Below are 8,469 nucleotides of genomic sequence, written 5' to 3' on the forward strand. Positions count from 1 at the left end.
GCAATGAAAAGGGGGCCTGGACTGTCAGGGACCAGAGTCACTTATTCTAAGAGCCATGGGGGCTGGGCACAATGGCTTGCGCCTGTAATCCCAGCACTTTGGGACGCTGAGGCAGACAGATTGCTTGAAGACAGGAGTTTCATACCAGTCTGGGCTACAAAGCAAGACAAAAAATAAAATAAAATTAGCTGGGGGCAGTGGCATGCACACACCTGTAGTCTTGGCTAGTCAGGAGGCTGAGATGGAAGGATCACCTGAGTCCAGGAGTTGGAGGCTGCAGTGAGCCTTGATGCTGCCACTGCAGGACAGAGCAGACCCTGTCTCTAAATAAAATAAAAATTAAATAAGGGCTATGGGCTGGTGGGCACAGTGGCTCACACCTGTAATCCCAGCACTTTGGGAGGCTGAGGCAGGCAAATCGCTTGAGGTCAGGAGTTTGAGACTAGCCTGGCCAACATGGTGAAACCCTGTCTCTACTAAAAAATACGAAAATTGGCCGGGTGCAGTGGTGTGCACCTGTAATCCCAGCACTTTGGGAGGCTGAGGCGGGCGGATCACCTGAGATCAGGAATTTGAGACCAGCCTGGCCAACATGGTGAAACCCCGTCTCTGCTAAATATATAAAAATTAGTCAGGCATGATGGTGTGCATCTGTAATCCCAGCTACTCAGGAGGCTGAGGCAGGAGAATCGCTTGAACCCAGGAGGCGGAAGTTGCAGTGAATGGAGACCGTGCCACTGCATTCCAGCCTGGGCAATAGAGGAGACTTTGTCTCAAAAAAAAGAAAAAAAAAAAAAAAATAATAATAATAATAAAATAAAGAGCAATGGGACCCAGCAGAAGGATTTGAAGGAGTGGGGAGCATCTAGTTATGCTAGAGAGGAAGATTCATGAGTGAAGGTGAAACCAGATTACATCTCCCTCCTACCCCAGCCTAAGGTGCTGGGCGACTGTGTGGGGCGAGATCGGAGGCTAGCCGGGCTTCCCGCCTGCGCCCCCAGGTAGCCACGGTCTCTGCTGCCCCCTCGCGGCTGCTTCTTGCCTCGCAGGCCCTGAGCCTTTGGATTCGGTCCGCGCAGAGCGCCAACTGGACGTGGTCCTAGAGGTTGGGTGGTCAGACACTGTGATCCCGGGTGCTGTGCCCGCGCTACGGGAAGGGGAAGCAGCCCGTGGGTCTCGTATCAGGAGGCGAGGCCAGGACCCGCTGACCCATGCCTCCTGCCGCGGTCAGAGCCCAAGTTTGTCAAGGTATTTTGGATCCCGGAGAGCGAGAACCCAGACGACGACAAAATCTACTTCTTCTTTCGTGAGACGGCGGTAGAGGCGGCGCCGGCACTAGGACGCCTGTCCGTGTCCCGCGTTGGCCAGATCTGCCGGGTGAGGAGTCCCTGGGCCACACCCGACGACCCTGCCCCTACCTTTGCCTGCTCTGGTCTCGCCCTCATCCCCTTTGATCGTCCCGGCAGAACGACGTGGGCGGCCAGCGCAGCCTGGTCAACAAGTGGACGACGTTCCTGAAGGCGCGGCTGGTGTGCTCGGTGCCCGGCGTCGAGGGCGACACCCACTTCGATCAGCTCCGTGAGTGCGGGAGTGGGTATGGGGTTGGGGAGGGGGGCAGCGGCGCAGACTCCGGGAGCCCCCGCCGCAGCGGGGCTGTGCGCCCTACCCCAGCTAGGCCCCTTCCCCGCAGAGGATGTGTTTTTGTTGTCCTCGCGGGACCACCGGACCCCGCTGCTCTATGCCGTCTTCTCCACGTCCAGGTGAGGGGCAGGAGGTAGGGAGCGCCCGGGGCGGGCCGCTGGGCTCCACCCGGCCCCTCACCCCGCCCTGGTCTTCGCCTCCAGCAGCATCTTCCAGGGCTCTGCGGTGTGCGTGTATAGCATGAACGACGTGCGCCGGGCCTTCCTGGGACCCTTTGCACACAAGGAGGGGCCCATGCACCAGTGGGTGTCATACCAGGGTCGCGTCCCCTACCCGCGGCCAGGCATGGTTCGTAGCTCAGGGACTTCTGCTACAACCCACTTCAAAGCCTCAAGGGTTTGAGAACTTGGCCTGGGGTCTTCTTGGTGAATGTGGTTTCTTCCTTTAGTTATGGGTAGGAAAACGTTTCCATCATAAGACAAGGCTTGTTTCCCGCCTCTGACTTAGTAGGGCAAGGCTGATCTCCTCTCTAATTCTTAGGGCAGAGTTCTGTCCCCATCCCCCTCCATGTTTCCAGAGGCTTGGCATGGAGGGCTGCCTATCAAGCCCCCATATCTATATCCCTGCTGTGCCTCCCTTTCCCCCACCCCCAGTGCCCCAGCAAGACCTTTGGCACCTTCAGTTCCACCAAGGACTTCCCAGACGATGTCATCCAGTTTGCGCGGAACCACCCCCTCATGTACAACTCTGTCCTGCCCATTGGGGGGCGCCCTCTTTTCCTACAAGTTGGAGCCAATTACACCTTCACTCAAATTGCCGCGGACCGGGTTGCAGCCACTGACGGACACTATGACGTCCTCTTCATTGGCACAGGTCAGGGTCCCTCCACAGCGACCCCCAGGCTCCCATCCAGGCCCTGTGGGCTGCTGGTGGAAGCTCTCCCTGTTCGGTCCCATCTCCACATCCTTTCCTGGGCTGTGTCTCCACCTTCTGGATGCTGCCCAACCCACACTCTTCCAGTCCACACTCTTCACATCCCAAATATGCTGAGGGTAGACGCCTCAAAGGCGAGGAGACACTAGCCCCAGCTGTCCGGGAGCACCAATGGTCATTACCCCTTCTCATCCCTGCAGACGCTGGCACGGTGCTGAAGGTGATCTCGGTCCCCAAGGGCAGTAGGCCCAGCGCAGAGGGGCTGCTCCTAGAGGAGTTGCACGTGTTTGAGGTGAGGCCTCGCCCCCAGTCGCCCGGGACCCCCCCACCCCACTAAGCCCTGACCCCATCGCCCCTCCTCCCTCTCAGGACTCGGCCGCTGTCACCAGCATGCAAATTTCTTCCAAGAGGGTGAGTGACCAGGATGGGGGTCGGGGTGGGATGGACTGAGCTTGTGCCTGGCGCGTCCCAAGCCTCTGGCCCCTTTTGGTAGTTTGCAGTCACGGGTTTGAGTACAGGCTCTGGCTTTGCTAGACTGTGTGACCTGAGGCCTAAGACCTCAGTGTTCCCATCTGTCGAGTGGGAGAAGGGATCCCTGACCGATGGGAGGCAGGCGTGGGGTCGCCCTCGGTCAGCCCAGAGCCCCTCGTGCCCCCTAGCACCAGCTGTACGTAGCCTCGCGGAGCGCGGTGGCCCAGATCGCGTTGCACCGCTGCGCTGCCCACGGCCGCGTCTGCACCGAATGCTGTCTGGCGCGTGACCCCTACTGCGCCTGGGACGGGGTCGCGTGCACGCGCTTCCAGCCCAGTGCCAAGAGGTGGGCGGGGTCGGGGTTGGGCCGCCGGGAGGGAGGCGAAGGGTCTTTCACTGCCCGGGGCTGAAAGAAGAAGGGCTCACAGAATATCCGATGTTCCCCACAGGCGGTTCCGGCGGCAAGACGTAAGGAATGGCGACCCCAGCACGTTGTGCTCCGGAGGTGAGTGCCCCAGCTGCCCCTACCCTCAGCCTCAGAAGACGCCCCACCTGCCCTGCCTTGCCTAAATCTGACGTTATTCTCGCCCCAAGACTCGTCTCGTCCCGCGCTGCTGGAACACAAGGTGTTCGGCGTGGAGGGCAGCAGCGCCTTTCTGGAGTGTGAGCCCCGCTCGCTGCAGGCGCGCGTGGAGTGGACTTTCCAGCGCGCAGAGGTGACAGCCCGCACCCAGGTGAGCCTTACTCCGCCCTCCCCGCCAGGCTCCTGTCCCACTCCCTGCATCTAGGAGAGGCCCCGCCCTACCCAACGAAGCCCCGTCCAACCAGACCCACTCCCCGCCCCGTCCAATTTGGTCCCTCACCTGCACTCCACAAGCTGCTGAGGCCCCACTGTGTCCAACGGGGCTCCTGACCCGCCTTCCCTGAATCCAGGAGAAGACCCGCCCTCGACCCGCCCATTGAGGTCCCTGACCCACCCCCCACGTTCCTGTAAACCCCGCCTCTTTCGGATTCTCCCTTGAAGACCACCAGCTCCCAAACACTCAGCCTTAAAATGTGCGCGCCCGCGGGCACCCCTTTCCCGCTCCACCTCGGCTCCCAATGACTCTGCTTCTTCCGTCGCGTGCTAGGGCCCAGAAGCCCTGTTCCCGGCCTGACACCCCCGCCTCACGCTGCCCCCTGCCCGCAGGTGCTGGCAGACGAGCGCACCGAGCGCACCGCCCGAGGACTACTGCTGCGCAGGCTGCGGCGCCGGGACTCGGGCGTGTACTTGTGCGCCGCCGTCGAGCACGGCTTTACGCAACCGCTGCGTCGCCTGTCGCTGCACGTGTTGAGTGCTACGCAGGCCGAACGGCTGGCGCAGGCCGAGGAGGCTGCGCCCGCCGCGCCGCCGGGCCCCAAACTCTGGTACCGGGACTTTCTGCAGCTGGTGGAGCCGGGCGGCGGTGGCAGCGCGAACTCCCTGCGCATGTGCCGCCCGCAGCCTGCGCTGCAGTCACTGCCCCTGGAGTCGCGGAGGAAGGGCCGTAACCGGCGGACCCACGCCCCTGAGCCTCGCGCTGAGCGGGGGCCGCGCAGCGCAACGCACTGGTGACCGGACTGTCCCCACGCCGGGAACCAAGCAGGAGACGACAGGCGGGAGAGGAGCCAGACAGACCCTGAAAAGACGGACGGGTTGGGGCCGGGCACATTGGGGGTCACCGGCCGATGGAGACACCAACCGACAGGCCCTGGCTGAAGGCAGCTGCGCGGGCTTATTTATTAACAGGATAACCCTTGAATGTAGCAGCTCCGGGAAGGGCGGCACAGGTCGGGCGCAGGATTCAGTCGGGAGGGAAGGGACGGCGAAGCCGGGCTCCAGAGCAACGACCAGGGCCGAGGAGGTGCCTGGAGTGCCCACCCTGGGGGACAGACCCCACCTCCTTGGGTAGTGAGCAGTGAGCAGAAAGCTGTGAACAGGCTGGGCTGCTGGAGGTGGGGCGAGGCTGGCCGACTGTACTAAAGTAACGCAATAAACGCATTATCAGCCAAAGCTGGAATGGCCCCAGCAGACAACCCCAGTCCTCGGCCTTGCTATGTGGTCTTGGGCACCTTCCTAGCGGTGTCAGGGCCCGAGTTTCTCCTGTCCAAGGTTGCCTGGTGAGGATTAAAGGTGGTTCCGGCCAGGCGCGGTGGCTCACACCTGTAATCCCAACACTTTGGGAGGCCCAGGCGGGCGGATCACGAGGTCAGGAGATGGAAACCATCCCGGCTAACACGGTGAAACCCCGTCTGTACTAAAAATACAAAAAATTAGTCAGGCATGGTGGCTGGCGCCTGTAATCCTAGCTACTCAGGAGGCTGAGGCAGGAGAATCACTTGAACCTGGGAGGCTGAGGTTGCAATGAGCCTAGATCTCGCCCCTGCACTCCAGCCTGGGCGAGAGAGCGAGACTCCTCAAAAAAAAAAAGGTGGTTCCACGTGACTGAACAGGTTCTGTAGGGCCTTTGGGAATAGTGACACGCAGGGTACATTGTGCATAATATAACTTCAGGACTAAGTGCTATGAAGAAAATAAAACTCGGCCGGGCGAGGTGACTCACGCCTGTAATCCCAGCATTTTGGGAGGGCGAGGCAGTCGGATCATGAGGTCAGGAGTTCACGACCAGCCTGACCAACATGGTGAAACCCTGTCTCTACTAAAAATACAAAACTTAAGTGGGTGTGGTGGCGCGCGCCTTTAATCCCAGCTACTCAGGAGGCTGAGGTAAGACAATTGCTTGAACCAGGGAGGCAGAGGTTGCAGTGAGCCGAGATCGCCCCACTGCACTCCAGCCTGGGCAACAGAGCGAGACTCAGTCTCAAAAAAAGAAAAGAAAACTGGGTGATGTGGAAAAGAATGTACGCAGAAGGCCTCACTGAAGGGGTGGCATTTGAGCTCGCTGACAAGAAGGGGTTGGCCACAGGGCTATCTGGGAGCAGAGCATTCTAGGAGGGAACAGCCACCGCCAAGCCCCTGAGGTGGTAACAAGCTTGTTGACTTTGAGGAACATCAGGGAGGCCAGTGTGAGACAGCGGAGTGACAGGTTTGAGGTGTGTAGGAAGTAGAGCCCACAGTCTTGCTTTGCCCCCACTGGGAATGAAGGGCACAGGGATCCAACCACAGAGGGAAAGCTGGAAGCTGGACCACCTCCTCCCTTCAAGGTAAGCAGTGATGCGCATCCTTACACAACCTTATGGGACTTGTCTGCCCTTGTGGAGATGGGAGCAGGGGAAGACCAAAACCATGGATTGTGCTAAATGCTCCAGATGTGGTTCTCAGTGTACACTGCCAGGGAGGAGCCACTGTTATTCCGACTTTAAACATGAGCAAACTGAGTTCAGAGAGAGGAGATCCTTTACCTAAGGTTGTAAGCTTAGTAACAAATGAAACAGCCTTCAACCTAGGTCCACCCACTGGCCAGCATGGGTGCTGTTGGTGTATCTGCCCACTTGTGAAGCTATCAGAGCCCTCGTGGCATCGGGCTTCAGTTGTCCATCACCCTCTATAAGACACACACAACAATAGCATTGTGTGCTAGCAGGTCACGCAGTGGAGGCTGCTTTTCCTGTGTTTGCTGGGAGGAGAGATGACTGGGCTGTGGGTAGGAGTCTGCAGGGGTGGAGGGGTGGCCCAGTAGAGATGCACAGGTTTCCCTTGTCTGTCTTGGCTGCCACGTGGGGCCTTGCTGAGCCTAGAGTGGCCATTCTGGATATATGGGGGAGGTGTGCTTCCCCTTGAAGGTCCCTGGGCACCTGGACTAGTGGAGGCAGGCTCCTGGCTGGCTCCCTCACCAGGTAGATAGTTCAGGCTGGCCCACGTGGATCACTCCGCCCCTTCCCATGGCTGAGGGCTGCCCCCTCTAAATATAGTCGAGTGGGCTGAGCTCAGGCCTATTTTAGGCCAAGGCTGGGAGGCAGCCAGGCCTTCCCGGGGCTCTCAAAGGAGCCACCCACTGCTGCCTTTGTCCAGTCCTGCTACTGGATGCCATCATCGGCCCCCGACTGCCCGCTGCTTGCCATGCCTGAGGAGACCCAAGAAGGTAGGAGAGGGTGACCATGAGGGAGGGCAAGGCCTCAGTCCTGTGACCTTGTGGACCATGGAGAGACCCACCCTCTGTCCCACTGACCTCACTGTCTTGAGTAGTTAGTTACCCATTTTCATGCTCCGGCTCCAGTAAAAGGACCTGCCCCCTGTGCAGGGAGGAAAAGCCTGCCATGCCTGGAACCCCTTGTCACCTCAGGCCCTGCTTCAGTTTCCCCTGCTGGGGACATCAAGGAGGGATGGGGGAAGCTACCCAATTAGGAGTGGGTCAACTACAGGCTGTGCTCAGGTGGGTGTGGGCATCCGGGCAGCTGCCTGGCCGGTTCAGCTCTTAAGGGAGGAAGCTGGGATTGGGGTGGGCAGTGGTTCCAGAAAGCATTAGGGTACCTGTCCCATGGACTGAAAAGTAGTTAGGCCACTGGCCTCCCCTGACTTGGGTCTAAATATCCCCAACTGCCTAGGGTTGGGGGTCCCTTGGCCTGGTCAGACTGAGACTCAGCTAGTTAAGAGCTTGGTGGCCACTCACCTAACTGCACCACTGCATATAAGACATACTGATGCTAAAAGGGGCCAGGGCAGCAGGAATCTAGGAAGCTACAGGTCCAGTACTGGCCAGGACGTAGGACTGTCTGCTCCATGGCTCCATCTTATAGCCCATGACAGAGCTTGGCCCACCTAGCAAGCTCCTTTTATCACATTTTCAACTATTTTTTTTTTTTGAGATGGAGTCTTGCTCTGTCGCCCAGGCCAGAGTACAGTGGCGTGATCTCAGCTCACTGCAACCTCCGCCTCCCAGGTTCAAGCAATTCTCTGCCTCAGCCTCCCAAGTAGCTGGGATTACAGGCACCTGCCACCATGCCTAGCTAATTTTTGTATTTTTAGTAGAGATGGGGGTTCACCATCTTGGCCAGGCTGGTCTTGAACTCCTGACCTCGTAAGCCACCCACCTCAGCCTCCCAAAGTGTTGGGATTACAGGGGTGAGCCACCGCGCCCGGCCTCCACTTTTTTTTTTTGTCACCCAGGCTGGAGTGCAGTGGTGCAGTCTCTGCTCACTGCAACCTCTGCCTCCCAGATTCAAGCGATTCTCCTGTCTCAGGCTCCCTAGTAGCTGGGATTACAGGCATGTGCTACCATGCCCAGCTAATTTTTGTATTTTTAGTAGAGACAAGGTTTCACCATGTTGGCCAGGCTGGTTTCAAACTCCTGACCTCAGGTGATCCACCCGCCTTGGCCTCCCAAATTGTTGGCATTACAGGCGTGAGCCACTGCCAACATTTTCAACATTGCAGGAGAGGGGCTTTGCCCCTGGTAGGGGGAAATGTTTACTTTCGTGTGTGTGTGTGTGTGTGTGTGTGTGTGT

General features: G+C 58.9%; 1 protein-coding gene across 6 annotated transcripts in view; it reads left to right on the forward strand.

The window, feature by feature from the left end:
• LOC116464224 (semaphorin-3B) overlaps positions 1-5,095 on the forward strand; it is a 17,610-nt gene extending 12,515 nt beyond the window's left edge. For 3 of the 6 annotated variants that reach the window (XM_058435017.1, XM_032147515.2, XM_032147518.2), the window contains 11 exons: positions 1,232-1,377; positions 1,467-1,578; positions 1,691-1,760; positions 1,845-1,989; positions 2,295-2,514; positions 2,775-2,866; positions 2,944-2,985; positions 3,234-3,391; positions 3,495-3,550; positions 3,640-3,779; positions 4,235-5,095. In XM_058435017.1, the coding sequence (XP_058291000.1) occupies positions 1,232-1,377; positions 1,467-1,578; positions 1,691-1,760; positions 1,845-1,989; positions 2,295-2,514; positions 2,775-2,866; positions 2,944-2,985; positions 3,234-3,391; positions 3,495-3,550; positions 3,640-3,779; positions 4,235-4,639 (1,586 nt within the window). In that variant the 3' untranslated portion in view covers positions 4,640-5,095. Of the gene's footprint in view, positions 1-1,231; positions 1,378-1,466; positions 1,579-1,690; positions 1,761-1,844; positions 1,990-2,294; positions 2,515-2,774; positions 2,867-2,943; positions 2,986-3,233; positions 3,392-3,494; positions 3,551-3,639; positions 3,780-4,234 lie in introns of those variants that run through there. The other 3 variants (XM_032147516.2, XM_032147519.2, XM_032147520.2) reach the window with 3 other exon arrangements.
• The last annotated feature ends 3,374 nt before the right edge of the window (positions 5,096-8,469 follow it).

The sequence above is a fragment of the Hylobates moloch genome, unplaced genomic scaffold, assembly GCF_009828535.3.
Source record: "Hylobates moloch isolate HMO894 unplaced genomic scaffold, HMol_V3 SCAFFOLD_294, whole genome shotgun sequence".
Taxonomy (NCBI): Eukaryota; Metazoa; Chordata; class Mammalia; order Primates; family Hylobatidae; genus Hylobates; species Hylobates moloch.